This window comes from Dromiciops gliroides, chromosome 3 (genome assembly GCF_019393635.1).
Source record: "Dromiciops gliroides isolate mDroGli1 chromosome 3, mDroGli1.pri, whole genome shotgun sequence".
Taxonomy (NCBI): domain Eukaryota; kingdom Metazoa; phylum Chordata; class Mammalia; order Microbiotheria; family Microbiotheriidae; genus Dromiciops; species Dromiciops gliroides.
In genome coordinates, this window is record NC_057863.1 from 532,245,598 (window position 1) to 532,261,962 (window position 16,365).

Genomic DNA, 16,365 nt, shown 5'->3' on the forward strand with positions numbered 1-16,365 from the left:
ATTTCTCTTATGAGAAATTTCACTACTACTACTTTTTCTTCTTGTTCCTCCTCCTCCTCTTCTTTATCCTCCTTCTTTACTATTTTGATTTTGTTTCATTGTATCTTGATGTCTCAGAATCATTAGCTTCCACTTGCTCAATTCTAATTTTTAAGGAAATATTTTTTTTCAATTAGACTTTATGCTTCTTTTTCCCCACTTAGCTAATACCAGGTTTTAGGGAGTAGTTTTACTTGGTAAATTTTGCATATCTTTTCCCATGCTATTGACTCTTTTTTCATGATTCTCTTGCATTACTCTCATTTCTTTTCCCATTTTTTCTCCTTCTCTAATTTACTTTTTAAAGCTCTTTCAGTAATTCTTTTTTTTTTTTTTTTTAGTGAGGCAATTGGGGTTAAGTGACTTGCCCAGGGTCACACAGCTAGTAAGTGTTAAGTATCTGAGGCCGGATTTGAACTCAGGTAGTCCTGACTCCAGGGCCGGTGCTCTATCCACTGCGCCACCTAGCTGCCCCTCTTTCAGTAATTCTTTTTGGGCCTGAGACCATACTATATTTTTGGCTTCACATGGAGCCCTTTTGACACTATTGTCCTCTTCTAAGTATATCTAGATCCTCCCTATTACCATGGTATCTTTCTATAGTCAAGTTCTTTTTTTGTTATTTTTTGCTCTCTTTTCCGCCCCCCCCCCCCCTTTTTTTTTGGTCATTTGGTTTTTATATGAGAGCCAGTTTTTATTTGGTCTTGTACCTTCCCAAGCTTTTTGTGATGGGGCTCTGGGTCTTACTGCTGGCTTTCACTGGAAGGTAGTCTTCCCTTCTGGCTTGTACTTGGGGTGTTTACCTTCCCTGTTGGCCTCCCCTGATGGGGTTTAGCTGCTACCTTGCTCCAGGAGTGGGGCCTTGCTGCTGGCGTGGTCTGACAACAGTGTCTTTCTGGTGGCTGGCCCTGGAGGAAAGATCTTGTTGCTGGTCTGCTCCAGCGGTAGGCTTTGCTGCTGGGTTGCTATGGAAACAGGATCCCTCTACTGGATAGCCCCAAGGCAGGGTCTTGCTGTTGGCCATCCTCCCTCCCACCCACCCCATGTGGGCTTCACCACTGGTCAGCAATAGCACCAAGCCTCCCTGGTGGCTTGTGCTGAGAGTGAGGTGAGGTGGGCTATGATGAGCTTTATAGACTGCTCTCTTGTTTAAGGGGCTGATGGTTTGCAAGAAGGTGAAGCCTCACTGGTGGATTGCCTCAGACTTGGAGCCTTGCTTCACGTCCCCTGCTATGAGGCTGGCTGTTGCTGCTGCTGTTCTTGGACTTTCCTCCCCACCCACCCCAGTGAGACAGACCTTTCCTGATGGGCTGGTAGGCTGCTTCCCTACTCCCAGATCACTTCTGAGGTGGTTTTCAAGTTGTTTAGAGAAGAATTAGGAAGGACTGCAGAGGGTTACTTCCTTACTCTGCCATTCTTGCTTTCACAGGAAAATAGCCTTGTCTCCATTTCTACCTTCCTTGCCTTCTCGATTTCAATGTACAACATCAGACTTTTAATGGCCACCAATCTTTCCTACAGTAAAAAGCTGAAGACATATGCCTATGTACATATACTTGTACACATACATACACACACACACACACTTTTTTCTTTAAAAGAATGAACTCAGTGATCTTCCACAAACACCTTGAAAGTAACAGATTTTCACTGCAACTAAAGCAAAGGAGGAAGACAAGAGAAGACTCTGCAACAGGAGATCACTGAGTTCGCATAACATAAAAAAGTCAAGCATTTCCTTGAAGCAGTGACATCTGGCACTCAGGAATAGGTCAGAACATTTGCGAAACTTTTGCTTTGGCTGGAACATAACTGTTTTGCACTACATAGTTTTCTCACATAACAACAGCACAATTCCCCGTGTTCTACAGCTGTTATAGCCTATGAGAGACCACAGCGTCATTTTTAGAAATTCAGAAAATGAAGTCTTTATCTTTGACCACTGATAACATCATTGCTACTGCACCACAATTTTAGGACACCGAGTTAACACACGATAATGGAGACTTAAAACTCTCCTAATTTGGCCAATGTAAGACAAAAATATCCTTTTGGTAGGGGGTGGGGGGGGAGGAGAAAGAAGAACATGGAAATCTACTACTCTACTATAACAATGAGCCTTGTTATAGCCCACTCATGTGCCAGTGGTGGGGCTGGGGGGAGGGTTTGGGAGTGAGGTTGTCATCTTTTGACTTCACAGAATGAAGGCTGATCTTTTATAAACTGGAAGGTCCCATATTTAAGAAATGACAGTTCAGAGAAAGGAGACTGTTTATTATCAATAGGAAATATCTCTTTGGGGAAATGACTTTCTTTAGTCAAGGCAGCAGCATGACCCTGCAGCTGCTTCTGAGAGAGGCCAGTGAAGCATTTAGGCCAGAGGGAGGAAGAGAGGAGGAGAGACATACAAGACAAATATTTCCTTGGATATTCTGAAATATACTCTCTTAAAGATGTCAAAGACTTGTAATTAACATGGATTTCTCACTACTCTGTACTCTGTAGAATTTGCATTTTACATAGAGAGAGGGGGTTTCTCCCCACATAGTAATTTCTCAATGTCTTCTCCCTTCCTCTACCACCCCTGGTGTTTCTTGTGCTCTTTCATTTCCTCTGACTTGGAATTAAATTTGTTGACTTAGAAAAACACTTACGTAAGCACAATTGCCAATGTCCTTTGCAAAGATTTTAAGGGGAATGCTCTTTGGATGGTCCTTCTCCTTTTGTTGGTCAATATATCTAATCAAATGCAAACACAAATAAACAGACCAATAAATCATATGGATTTAGGTAATGGCATATTTCTAATTAAACTATCTTTTTAACATTTATGGAAACACTAATGTTATTAAGAATCCAAATCAATCATAAGGCAAAAGAGCAAATAAAAAATCTGATGACATAAACATGGGCCTAAGAAATACAAACAAATGGGCAATCTTTGTTAAAACAAGGCATGGCTGTGATCAAGTGAAACAAATAGGCCTGACGCCTGGAAAACACATCTTGGGCAATCAGTTTTGATTTATGGTCTTTGTTCCTCACTATCTCAGACTTCTGCAGTATTCTCTATTTCCACTTGGATTCAGCATAGTATTGGTAAATAAGAAGGAATGCCATAATTTATATTTGCATATTCTGTAACTCTTCAGCAGATCAATTCTTAGACATCACTTTCTGGAGATAATAGGCATGTCTACGACAACTATTATTTTAAAGCAAGCAAGAAAAAAAATTAGACTGTAAGCTCCCTGAGAGTATGGACAATGATGATTTAACTTGATTTGGATGGGACAAAATACAGTGCCCAAGTTTTTGTGGGAAATCACTAAATTTTACCTTAAGAGAATAATGATTCATATTAATGAGAATGTGGCAAACGTTTAAGTACAGTGGTGGACAAAAAGGGGAAAGATCTTAGCTGATTGTTTTGCTCTAAAAAGTCAACATTCTTCCAAGAAAACTTATGCATGTAAGTATGGCTACATATATGGATATAAAAGGAAAACATCAATTAACTCTACATGATTATTCCTAATATGTAATGAGGTTAATAGCTTACTACAGTCAGTCTAACCATTTCCACCAAAGGAAAAAAAACCTTTTTAAATATAATCTTTGGGGGCAGGGGGAATTTATTTATTCTATTATAAGAAAATGAAGCTTCAAATCAAAATCAAGATACTGTTAAAATACCTCTGCAGAAGAGAAAGCCACTTGTCCTTTTGTTCTGAAGAACTATAATCAAAGAAAATGGAAACAAAAGTCAAATGAAATCAAATCTTACTTTTTACATATCTATAATCCCCAATCCACTCGAAAATGCCAAGTCAGTAAATTCTGACACACAAATGAATATAAATAAGCTAGAATATCACCGATTCCAGAGCCAAAGAGAGGGATTCCAAGTGTGGGACTTCCTGATGAGTGAAACTGTGCCCTATAAAAATCTCTTGAGGGGCAGCTAGGTGGTGCAGTGGGTAAAGCATCGGCCCTGGATTCAGGAGGACCTGAGTTCAAATCCGGCCTCAGACACTTAACACTTACTAGCTGTGTGACCCTGGGCAAGTCACTTAACCCCAATTGCCCCTTCAAAAAAAAAAAATCTCTTGGACTAGGCCCTGTAAATTTGATCAGTTATATGAGTAGCCACAATTTTATCCCACATAGTAATAAAGTTCTTCTGGAGATGGTAAACAGTTGCAAAATCCTATAACACCAATTTGTTATCCAATCAGATACCCCAAACACCAATCAGATATCCCAAAGGACAGTGGAAAAATATGTAGGAGAAAGTAGGCTATAGCATGTTACTAAATCATGGGTCAGAAGTATCAAAAAATCATCAAAAATGAAAAATAGGACTAGAAAAGGAGGTGGGTCAGTCATGTGGCAAGAGTGAGAATTAACAGATATACAGCCTGAGTATTATACCAATAACCAAGAAATGTTCAGTCACCTATAGGAAGCCTTCATGGGTAAGAGTCCTACAGAATAAGAAAGTGTGGATGGGGAATGAGCTACACAGTTAGGTTAACCACATCAATGAAATCCCCTGAAGTGTTCAAGTATACCCTGATGGACAGCGATCCTTTGCTAAACCTTCTTCTGTTGAGTTGTTGTTCTAGAGGGAAGAATTAAAATTTAGTGCCTACAAATCTGATTTTGTATTATACACATATCCCACAAGTCTGGGTGAGATTTTAAGTTTTAGGCTTAAAAATGAACTAAGACTGGGGCAGCTAGGTGGCACAGTGGATAAAGCACCAGCCCTGGATTCAGGAGGACCTGAGTTCAAATCTGGCCTCAGACACTTGACACTTACTAGCTGTGTGACCCTGGGCAAGTCACTTAATACTCATTGCCCCACAAAAACAACAAAAAATGAACTACGACTTTTAGGTCACTCTACTTAACATGATACGAAAAAAGGTTTTGAAAACCTCTAAAGCCCTATACAGACGTATGGTCTGATTATCATTAATCTGGTATTTTGACTAAGCTAGAGCCCCTTGGATAATATTCAAGACAATTTCATCTTTTACTGTCTTCTGTTCCACAGTGAATGGTATGATAGTGAGATACTGGTATACTAACAGATTTAAAATTTGTATGAAAATTTTTGTATAGAAAACTTAAATTGGGGGAAAGCACAATTCTTTTTTGTGTTGTTGTTTAATGGTGACAACTCCTGTTGTATTTATTAACCTCCTCCTGTTCATTCATTTCCTAGAACCTTTAAGACTCTGAGTCCATATACTCTCACAATCCTCTCATTGTACATGTTAGCAGCTAAATCATTCTTGCTTAATAATCTCTATCTTAGGCATGCCTATGTTGAGGACATAAGTGAAGATGAAAGAATCTTATATTCAGCCTTTCATGGTTCTACTGATATTTCACTGGCACTTTCAATTGGTTGTTCATATGTGTACAGAGAAATCACTTAGAGGAACTGGAAACTCCTGTTGTTTCTTTTTCCTCTTCCAGGAAAAATGTTTTAATAAACATTTATAATTTGTTTGCATCAGTGTTGCTTAGCAAGTTTTCTTCTAAATAATCTTCCTCGGTTGACTGTCATAAAGCTCTATATCTTTTTTTTTGGGGGGGGGGCAATGAGGGTTAAGTGACTTGCCCAGGGTCACACAGCTAGTAAATGTCAAGTGTCTGAGGCTGGATTTGAACTCAGGTCCTCCTGAATCCAAGGCCAGTGCTTTATCCACTGTGCCACCTAGCTGCCCCAAAGCTCTATATCTTTTTAAAATCTTCATATGTACACCTTTCCTCTTTCATAATTCCTTATACTCTTTTGAGGTATCTACTTTTTCCTCAACAGGAGATTTGATTATGGAAGGAATGCATTCTTTAGATCAAGTCTTACTGTTTATTAGGAAAGACCTCCATCAAAAAAATGTCAGGTTCACAAATTTCTTTATTTGAAAAGAAATCCCAATGGGACTTGTATTCAATCAAAAATTATTCTTTTTATATAGTTTTTAAAATAAATTCTCATTTGTTTATTTGTAATCCCTGACAACCAGTCAATAAATACTTTGATCTGTTGGGTGAAAATCAAAGCCCTGGTACAACTCCATACCCCTGAAATGGATAAAAGAATTTCCCAGAAGCACAAATGGGAGATCATCCACAGTTTTTCACCATCATGTCAATGTTCCCTTTGCTTCACTGTGAAAGAGAATCTAGTCCAGATTTAATTGTCTTGCCAACACTGTATAAAACAATGGGCTTCTTCATCCTGTTTCTCCCTAGTGAAAATAAATAATTGCATTTAATTATTAAAGGAACCATAGATTCATACAGCTCATTCTCCACTTAAAGCTTTTTTTAAAAAAATCACTTTAACCTAAGAGAAATAAATGCATTTTCCCCAAATAAACGTTGAAAAAGTCAATTTAATTGATTTACTTAATTTACTGATTTACTAGCTGGAGTTTTTGTTAGAAGGCCCTTAGCTTTCAGCAGATGGTTTTTGGGAGGGCACACTGAGTACTCTTTAATGGATTTGGCAGAACTTTGGGCAGGCAAGGTCAAAGTGGTAGTTAAGGGGAATGCTGTCAGATAGGAGGTAAGCTAATTAACAATCCCTTAAAAGATGATAATTTTTCAATTCTGAATTGGAGGAGCAAGGGATTTCTAAAATACTGAGAAATGCAGGAAATAAACTTCCCATTATACAAAATGTCATTGTCTAAGTGTGATTAGAACCAGAAGATTCCTCTAAAAATGAATTTACTTACAATGGGGACTGAATACTAGGAATACTGCAAATACTGCACTTCTTCATTAATTTTCCCCAATGCCTCCCTTAATCCTTTGATATCCAAATAATTCTCTTATGAAGAGAATATCACCATCACTTACTTGACATTAATGAAGAGATAGACCTAGTGTAAAGGTGGAAGGATATTTGAACGGGGACTAATTTTTGCTGGGAGGATTCAGATAACCAGGGCCTTTTGTACTTAATGTGGCCTCTAAGAACTATGTCTAATCATTAGGACTTAAAGGGAAGCAACACTGTTGATAATACGGAAGAGCTTCTTCATAATTAGAACTGTCCTTTAATAGAAATGGAGTGCCTTGTGAAACAGTGAGTTCCCAATTAATGAAAGAAAGCATTCAGAGGCCAGATGATCACTTGTTCAGGGATGTTGCAGATAGAATTCATATCTATCCCCATTTCAATTCATGACTAAGTTCTGAGGCATAATTCTCTATCCATCTACACAAGAGTCACAACTCTGGTTTTCTGTAACACAGGTTGGAGATACCACATCAGATCATCTAACTATCTAACGATATTTAGATAAGCCTTCAAACTAATATATGGGTATTACATTGCTGCACTATTAATCATTTGACCATTACTGTTGTTTCAGTTATGTCTGACTCTTTGTGACCCCTTTTAGGGTTTTCTAGGTAAAGATATTGGAATGGTTTGTCCTTTCCTTCTCCAGCTCATTTTATATATGAGAAAGAAACAGGGTTAAGTGATTTGCCCAGAGTCACACAGCTATTAAGTGTCTGAAGCCAGATTTGAACTCATGAAGATGAGTCTTATGGAATCCAGACCTGGCATTCTGTTCACTATGTCACCTAAATGCCCATATGACCATTGTATATACTAAATACAGTGATACTATGACTTCATCAATGTGGGCATTCTCTCCACAGGTACTGAGTATCTACCTCTTGTCCTCATATATATTCTGCACTGACGATGAACCAAATGTGATATGGGGTTTTCTTCCAAGTATCTTGTCATCACATAGGGGTACCAGTGAAGCATACATTCTGCCCATTGGTTAACTTCACTCTCATTTCACGTCCAACATTCACCTGCTTTTTTGGCTCACGTACTTTTATGTTTTCCATATTGGCAATAAGTTACAGCTTATTCATCCACACCATGCACCCTCTATTAAATCCCTCTCAATGACCCATTCCCAGAAGACCTCACCAAAGATAAAGTCTACATTTGTGGAATCCTATATGTAACAACGTTGAGTGAGGAGTGCTATTTTGTCAGTTCTTCAAACATGTTAATGAAAAACTCATATGGGAAAATACAGCCAAATAGTGTCTTCAAAGACCTAAAAAAGTTTAATTAATATGAACTCAGGCCAAAATTATAATCTTATGCTCTTCCATAGAAATTAAATCGGATACTACTTGTTAGTTTATATTTTACTCTCCCCCATAAAATGTGAAAGAATTCTATGTATAGAATAGTCTACCAAATGCATCCCTGACAAGTGATTATTGGGCTTCTGTGTGTTGATTTCCAGTGATGGAACTTTCACTCACACAAATACCCCACTTTCTTCTTGAGTAGATGTTTATCCTTCCCTCTTTCTATCCACATATGGTACCCTACCTTAGCAGTAGCCCATTATCAGAAGATTCTCTTTCCCCGGGTATCCATTTAAGGTACCGCACTGTCCAGTGGTCATACCTCTAGCATATATCATGGGCAAAAGGCATGATTCTTGACAAAGAAGACATGAAGATGGATAATATGGTACGGCACAGAGTGTGCTGGCACTGTACTCAGAGGACCTAGGTCCAAATCCCACTTCTGCTGCTTGCTGCCTATGTAACCTTGAACAAGTCACTTAACACCTCCATGGGTCTCATGGACTAGAAAGTCTCTGAGGTACCCCCTAGTTCTCAATCCTTGAAATCTGTGAGTAACTGAGTAGGGGCCTCACTATCTCCAATGGCATCTTATTTTACTTTTGGATAGTTCTATTTGTTACGAAGTTATTACTCTCCTACCTTAGAGCCCAAATAGCCCACACCCAAAATCTACTCTAATTTTGTCTTCTGAAACCAAATAGAACAAGCACTGATTCTCTGCTCATGAATACTTTGTGAATGCTATGGCTGACCAGTGAAAATTAAGTCCTTAAAGGAAAATGAATACAAATAAGACAACTGTCAGGGTCACATTTTAGTTCCTACCTGAAGGTGGCAACGAAGTTGACAATGGGCCATCCTAAAACAAATGACTTCATGGTATTGGTATTCCCTTCACCCACTTCATCCACACAGCTTGCTGTCCACATATCACTTAATTTTATTTTATTTTTTATCTTAAGATTGTTGTTATACCTAGAAAGACAAAAACATACACATACAATTTAGATGTTTTGTTAAATCTAGGAAAGAAGTTTCAGTAATATATGGCAGATTAGGTAGGTGGGGGCATTTCCTGGTACAGGTGGAGACCTATATCCATAGAGATCTTTGTTACAGGTTAGGACCCTTATCAGCTTAAGAGGATAGATCACTGGCTTTAGGTACAGTAAGTGGTAACTAAGGCTACACAGTAGGAATTCAGTTTCTATATATGCTCAAGGATTTAGCCCTGCCCTTACCTGGGGGCCCTGGGAACAGTGGGCCAAAGGGAGTTGGGATATATTCCTTAGGTGTACTTCCCCTTCTCCCTGAGTATTTCAGATTGATACAACTCTCTTTTCCAGAATCTAATTACAATGTTCCTTCCAGGGTTTATTTCTTATTACTCCTATTCATATTCTCTACATTCTAGTGAAACTGAAATGCCAGTTATTGCTCAACCACATCCTACATTATTCTTCCTCTATGCATTCATGAAAACTATCTCTTGTGTCTGAAATACATTTTCTCCATCATCTTTGACTACTGAAATCCTTCTCTTCCATTATGGGTCAAAATAGGTGCCAACTCTTTTACAAACCCTCCCTGGACCTCCATTCCCTGCTGAAGGAAATGATGCCTCTCTTCAAACATTCCTAACACTGTTGTATCTCTCCTTTGACCTTTCACATTCTATCTTGTATTGCTTCGTTATTCAATTATCTTATGTAACACAAAACCACCATCACCAATGACCCCCTCCACCCCCTAAGACTACAAGTTCTCTAAGGCAAAGATGTGCTATTTCTAATTTTTTTTAAATCCCTGGTGCCTCACATAATGACTTGCATATTATGAACATTTAATAAATGTTTGGTTTTTTTTTTAAGTTGAACTGAATTGTCACGTCTCAGTTTCTCTCTTCAGCAGTCAATTCTCTATTATTCACTGTTGCATCCTCAGTACCAAGGACAATGTCTCTTACATATAGTAGGTACTCAATAAATATTGGCTGAGTTCAATTACTCATGAAAAACGAAGTTAGCAAAAATAACAGAAATCAAAAGATAATTGAAAAATTACAATTTTAACTGATAGATTTAACCTACTTTTTCATTCAATCCCTTTACCAGAGTAGCAAACAAGTAGCTATACCCTTGCACCTGGCTACCACTTACTTCCCCTGAAGAGCCTGAGGTCAATGTGTTAATGAGCAGTGAATGGTCAAATGGCAGACAGCTTCAGAGAAGTGCTGGAGAGCAAGCCCTAGCAGAATTAAAAGAACTGACAGTATATACAGCAGGAAGGTGCCAAGCATTTCTTCAGGCTAGCCTACTCTCATTGTAGAATAGAAAAAACAATTCTAAGAACAAATACTAGTGGATTAGACAATCATAGCAGATTCAAAACATCCATTCATTTTAATAATAATAGTAATACTGGTAGCTAGCATTTGTATAGTGCCTATTATGTGATTGCCACTGTATGAAGTGCTTTACAAATATTATCTCATTTGATCTCATAAAGCATTGCATTGCTGAAGATCTTTGGGTAATGAACACAATTGAAAAGCACTTGCCATCTTTTTAAAAAGTCCCTTACTCTTTTTTTTCCCCATCTCTGTACAGACAGACTTCAAAATACAGCCATGTCCTTACTGTATGGCTCTGGAATGTGCTTTCACCCTAAAGTAAATTTTCATCAATGATTAATAGAGTTATCACAAGGTTCCCTCCTGGGTCCTATCCAAATCTTTCACCTCTCTTTCCCCTTTGCTGGCTGAGATTGTGATCACATCACCTTCTCCACGGTTCTGGGTAACACTGAAAACCCAACCCAACCCAAATGAGTTGGATTCAGGCCAAAGGCCAGATGGATCACATCTGGCCAAGCAATGAGTTGACACATCGACCATTTGCCTCTTGAGACCCAAGGAAAGATCCACTTTAAGCCACAAGTTAAATGGTTTTTTTGATAGTTTTGACATAATCCCCCACAGACATCTGATCTAAAAACCACCATGGTCGTCATCATTTGACCTAATTGGCAGCATTAAAGCTCAAGAGGGGCCTGAGACAAAATAATAACTGGGACAAGGTAAAGGATAAAAAGAAAGCCCAATGAGACCAAAGGCATTTCACGTTTCAAACGTCCCTGTGATTCTTCTGCTTCATGAGACATTTACAAGGTAATGTTCTTCAATAGGATTATTCAAGCATTATACTACAAAAATAATTGAGATCCAAAGGTTATCCTCTTCCTAGAGTCACTCAGGTATTCTGAATAAAATGTTACTAGAAAATGCCCTGTAATATGCTGTGGCTTCTCTCCCAGTTTTATTTCACCATTTTCCATTAATGACTTTTCTTCAGATTTCTCATTAAGTAGGTTGAATTATCAAGTGAAATCTTGACTGCCAACAATTGATAGGGCCATAAAACCCAAAGTACTTGGATTTTCTGGATCCAGTCCCTTTCTCTGTAAATGTCACCACAACCCTCAACATCAGTCCAGACTACAATCCCCAAAGCATGTTCTACTTCTTGCTTAATCATTCAACAAGTCTGATTGCACCATCATAAGGAAGAAATAATATCACAGAATTTTAGAGGTGGATTATACCTGAGAAAGCACCTAGTCCAATACTTCATAATATACAGATGATTAAAGTCAGCCCCAGGGAGATGAAATTCTCCCCCCACCAAGACCAATAGTCATTAAGTGGCAGAGCCTGAAATAGGACCAAGGTCTCCTCCTGACATTCAGTCCAGTGGTCTGATCATTTTACCAGAATGTTTTCTAGCATGTCTCTTATATCCAATTTTTCTTTCCATTACCATCGTTATTACCCTTGTTCTTAGCTTTATTGTCTCAACTAAACTCTGGTAATGATTTGGTAATTAGCCTCCAAGTTTCCCAGTGTTTCACCCTTCTCCTTCCCCTCTCCCCCAACATCCTGAATCCTATATAAAGCAGCCAGAGTATTTATCTTAAAACAGTTTGGGTCATACAACACTATTACTCAAAGCTCTTCAAAGGCTCCCCAATCTCCCCACTGTCTACTCAATAAAAATCAAATTCCATTCATGTCTCCCAGATTCTAACCTCAGACTATCTTTGCAGTCTTATCTCAATCTCAAAGTCTTCACAAACCAAATTCTCAAGACAAAAATCAACCCCCACCCTCACCCCTTACCCCTTTGAGCTTTTCTGCCTCTGTACTCACGTTGTTGTCTCAGCAAGGAAAGGTTTTCCTTATTATTTCCATCTGTCAAACTATTACCCATCACTCAAGACTAGTACATGATGTTTATTATCTTGGGCAGTAACCCTGGACAAGTCACTTAACTTCTCTGGGTCTAAGTTTCCTTTGAAATGAAGGGGCCAAATTAGTGCAGTGGGAAGAATGTTAGCTACAAATTCCTAAAGAATCTAAGGTCCAGTCCTGCCTTTGACTCTCTGTGACTTTGTTTAAGTCCCTTATCCTCCATGGCCCTCCTTGCTCAGCACCTAGTTCAAAGTAATCTCTTTCTTTTGTGTTTCTATAGCCCTTAGTGTGTACATAGCTTTAGAATTTATCATATTCCAATTTGCATAATTGTAATTCCTAGATACTTATTACCTATGCAATAAAAAGGTAAAGCTCCCAGGACAAGAACAATGGCAGTTCCTCTCAGCATCCCCCTCAGTGCCCAGTATGCCTACATTGTTGGTATGCAGCAGAGGAGTCCTCTTTCTTTGTTGGCCCAATTTACTAGGAGAGACTATTACATAAGGTTAAGAATGGTTTTTTAGCATGTCTGCAGAAAATTTCTTGATGCTGGCTTAGCAAAAAGTTAAAAAAATTAATTATACTTGTCCAAATACATTTAATCAGTACCTTTAAAAAAAATCCTTCATTTCCGTTGTCCATTTGCTTACCTACAAATTCCAAGTTTGAAAACTGCAATGGGCCCCCCATTAATTTAGTAGAAATTAGTCTAGATCAACTATAACAATAAAACTATAAAGAGAGAAAACGTGTCAAGTAGTCTTTCAACTTGCTTAATTGCTGACACTTATGTACTTTGATGTGCTAAGTGAAATACTGAGGTCAAGAAGACTAGTAATTGGACAGAAAGTTCTATAAAATGAAAGTGCCTTGAGATGAGGCCATATGGCTCAATGAAAAGATTTTAATTCAGAAGATATTCGAATCACGATTCTGCCAATTAATACCTACTACTAATGTTAATCAATAATTTGAGAAAGTCATTTAGTCTCTCTGGCCTCAGTTTCCCCATGTTTGAGGGGTAGTTGGACCAGACTGCTCCTTTCCAGTTCTAAATCTATGATCTTTACCACAATATTAACAAGAACAAAGCAATGGAAGGAAATCTGCTCAACAGAGACAATCGTTGTTCACAAATTCGATCTCAATTCTTACATTTCCAACCATCAGTATGGCATGATCTCTTTCACTGTGTCTTCTTTGTTAAGGCAGAATTCCCCAGTAGATGGTGAAAACCTATAAGACTTTAAGGAATTTTTCATAGATATGTAATTTACTATACAATGTAAGGCTGCCAAACAAACATGTCAATTATCCATATTTTGTTTTCAATTTTTTGACCCAAGTATAATGGCCTATAAAGTATTTCCCAAATTGTTTCTGTAATTAGCACCTGTATGAGCTAGGAGGCCAGTGGCAACAAGAGTTTTATGACATCTAAATACAATTATATTTCCTTCTAGCAAATGCCAACTGGGTATTCTATTTTTTAAACAGGTTGCCAATGAATTTTTCTCTAGTAACTTTAATAATGCTTGGTTAAAAAAACAAAAACAACTTATTTGTTGCTTTTTAAACTTTTTTTTAAACTGGCAGCAGACATTTTACTATAGTGATTTTAATTATTCCAATGGAATTTTTTTTAAAAAGCTGCTTTCCTTTACCTGCCCAATGAATTCCCAAACTAAGCTATTTTATGACTGATCTTTTTAATATGTTAGGAAATTAAATGATAAATTTCTCCTTTCCACAAACATTTATTGTACTTCCTCTGTCCTCACCCTATGTCATTTGATCTCTTCTCCTTCAGTTCTGGATAGAATAAGAGAATGGTCAATCTTTTCATTTAATATTTCCTTTTCCCATGATCATTTCATGTTGTGGACATATACAGAACAGTTCAACTATTTGAAGGAACCAACCAATTGGTAAATTCCTGTAAACCTGGTTTGTGTAGAGACAACTACAAGAGTTAAACCACTAGTTCACAGTGTTTAGAAGTAAAAAAAAAAAAAAATAGGAACTCAAAACCCTTAGGCTATAAATTCCAATGAATTACCTGCCCCTATTTAAAATATAATCCTCAATCTAAGGGAAGATATATACTGAGAAGAGAGAGTATTGACCTGAGCAAGAACACAAAGAATTGTTTCTGTTACTTAAAGTTCTCCTCAACCAGGAAGAATGTTCTAAGAATGTACTAGATATTTGATGATAAGATAATTAGATGTGTGAGTGCCTAACATTTTTGTTATTATTCAGTCATGTTCAACTTTCTGTGACCCCTTTTTGGGATTTTCTTGGCAAAGAGTGGTTTGTCATCCTTCTTCAGCTCATTTTACAGATGGCAAACTGAGGCAAACAGGGCTAAGTGACTTGCCCAGAGTCACACAGTTAGCAAGTGTTTAGAGTCATATTTGAACTCATGAAGTTGTCTTCTAGATCCCATGACCCACTGGTCTATCCACTGCCCACCTAGCTGCCATCCCTAACATAGCATAACAAAATATCTACAGGACTACAAAAGTGTGTCACGTAACTGGTAAGCCATAAAGTTCTACTTTTTTTGGTGCCAATAGAGAAATTGAAATCTTTTCAGGAGCACAGAAATAGACCTGGAAGGAGCCCTTATGGACCATCAAGTACAACCCTAACATTGTACAGGGAACCAAAGGCCAGAGAGTATGTCATACCTGTGGTCACCCAGTTAGTATGTGGGACTGCCTGCTAAATCACTTAACATCTCTACGTTTTCATTTTCTCATCTACAGCATTTAAGGGTTGGACTAGTTGTTATCTAAAGTTCCTTCTAGCTTTAAATCAAATAATTCTGATATCTAGACAGTCTTAGATTCTAATAAACAGCTTGAAAGTCAGGAAATTACTGACTTAAATAATAACAACAACAATAAAATAACAATATCTTTTTAATGCTCTCATTTACAAGGTAGTTTCATATATTATCTCATTTAATCTTTACACATTATTATCCCCATTTTACCTGTGTCAGTTGGTGATACAGTAAATAGAATGCTGAACTTGGAGTCAGGAAGACCTGAGTTTGAATCTTGCTTCAGGTACTTACTAGCTCTGCGACACCCCCTAGGTAAGACATTTAACCTTTCACAGCTTTAGTTTCCTTACCCATAAAATGGATATTATAATAATAGCAACAATCTACCTCACAGGGTTGTTATGAGTATCAAAGAGGTTATATGTATAAAATGTTTTACAAACCTTAAAATATGATATACATGCTAGCTGGTAGTGGTGGTGGTTTTGGTGGTGGTGGTAGTAGTAGTGGTGGTAGTAGTGGTGGTAGTAGTAGTAGTAGTAGTAGTAGTAGTGGTGGTGGTGGTGGTGGTGGTGGTATAGTAGTAGTAGTAGTAGTAGTAGTAGTAGTAGTAGTAGTAGTAGTAGTAGTAGTAGTAGTAGTGGTGGTGGTGGTGGTGGTGGTAGTAGTAGTAGTAGTAGTGGTAGTAGTAAAGGTCTAGGGAAGATGAAAAATTTAATTGTGTTCACAAAAATAGGAACTGTCGGGGGCCAAAATCAAATGGAGGTCTTTTTTGATTCTAAGACTGTATTTTCTCCTACACTGTACTGTCTTTCACTTTAAAAAATTTCAAAAAGTTCATAAAAAAAAAAGTCATGCTTAAAGGGTTGAGTTAAAACTGAAATGTTTTACTTCACATCAAGAAGTACTTATTCTGTGATTTCACAATTACATTTGGGGTGAACCTACAGAGACATGTAGCAGACAACATGACATTAATTATGTGAAGAGGCAAAATGTGAGCATTGCTTTTGAAATCTAAGTCTGGTTCAGATCTTGAAGGAAAAAAAAAAAAGACACCAATACAAAAGTTCAGTTCTAGAAGTGAATGTGTGTGTGTGTGTGTGTGTGTGTGTGTGTG

General features: G+C 37.8%; 1 protein-coding gene across 1 annotated transcript in view; it reads right to left on the reverse strand.

Annotated features, from left to right (window-relative positions):
• ARHGAP20 (Rho GTPase activating protein 20) overlaps positions 1-16,365 on the reverse strand; it is a 166,382-nt gene that overhangs the window by 62,320 nt on the left and 87,697 nt on the right. Inside the window, exons 4-6 of the mRNA XM_043996602.1 lie at positions 9,025-9,174; positions 3,736-3,777; positions 2,694-2,778 (exon numbers count right to left, since the gene is read on the reverse strand). Coding sequence (XP_043852537.1) covers positions 2,694-2,778; positions 3,736-3,777; positions 9,025-9,174 — 277 coding nt within the window. The remainder of the gene's footprint in view (positions 1-2,693; positions 2,779-3,735; positions 3,778-9,024; positions 9,175-16,365) is intronic.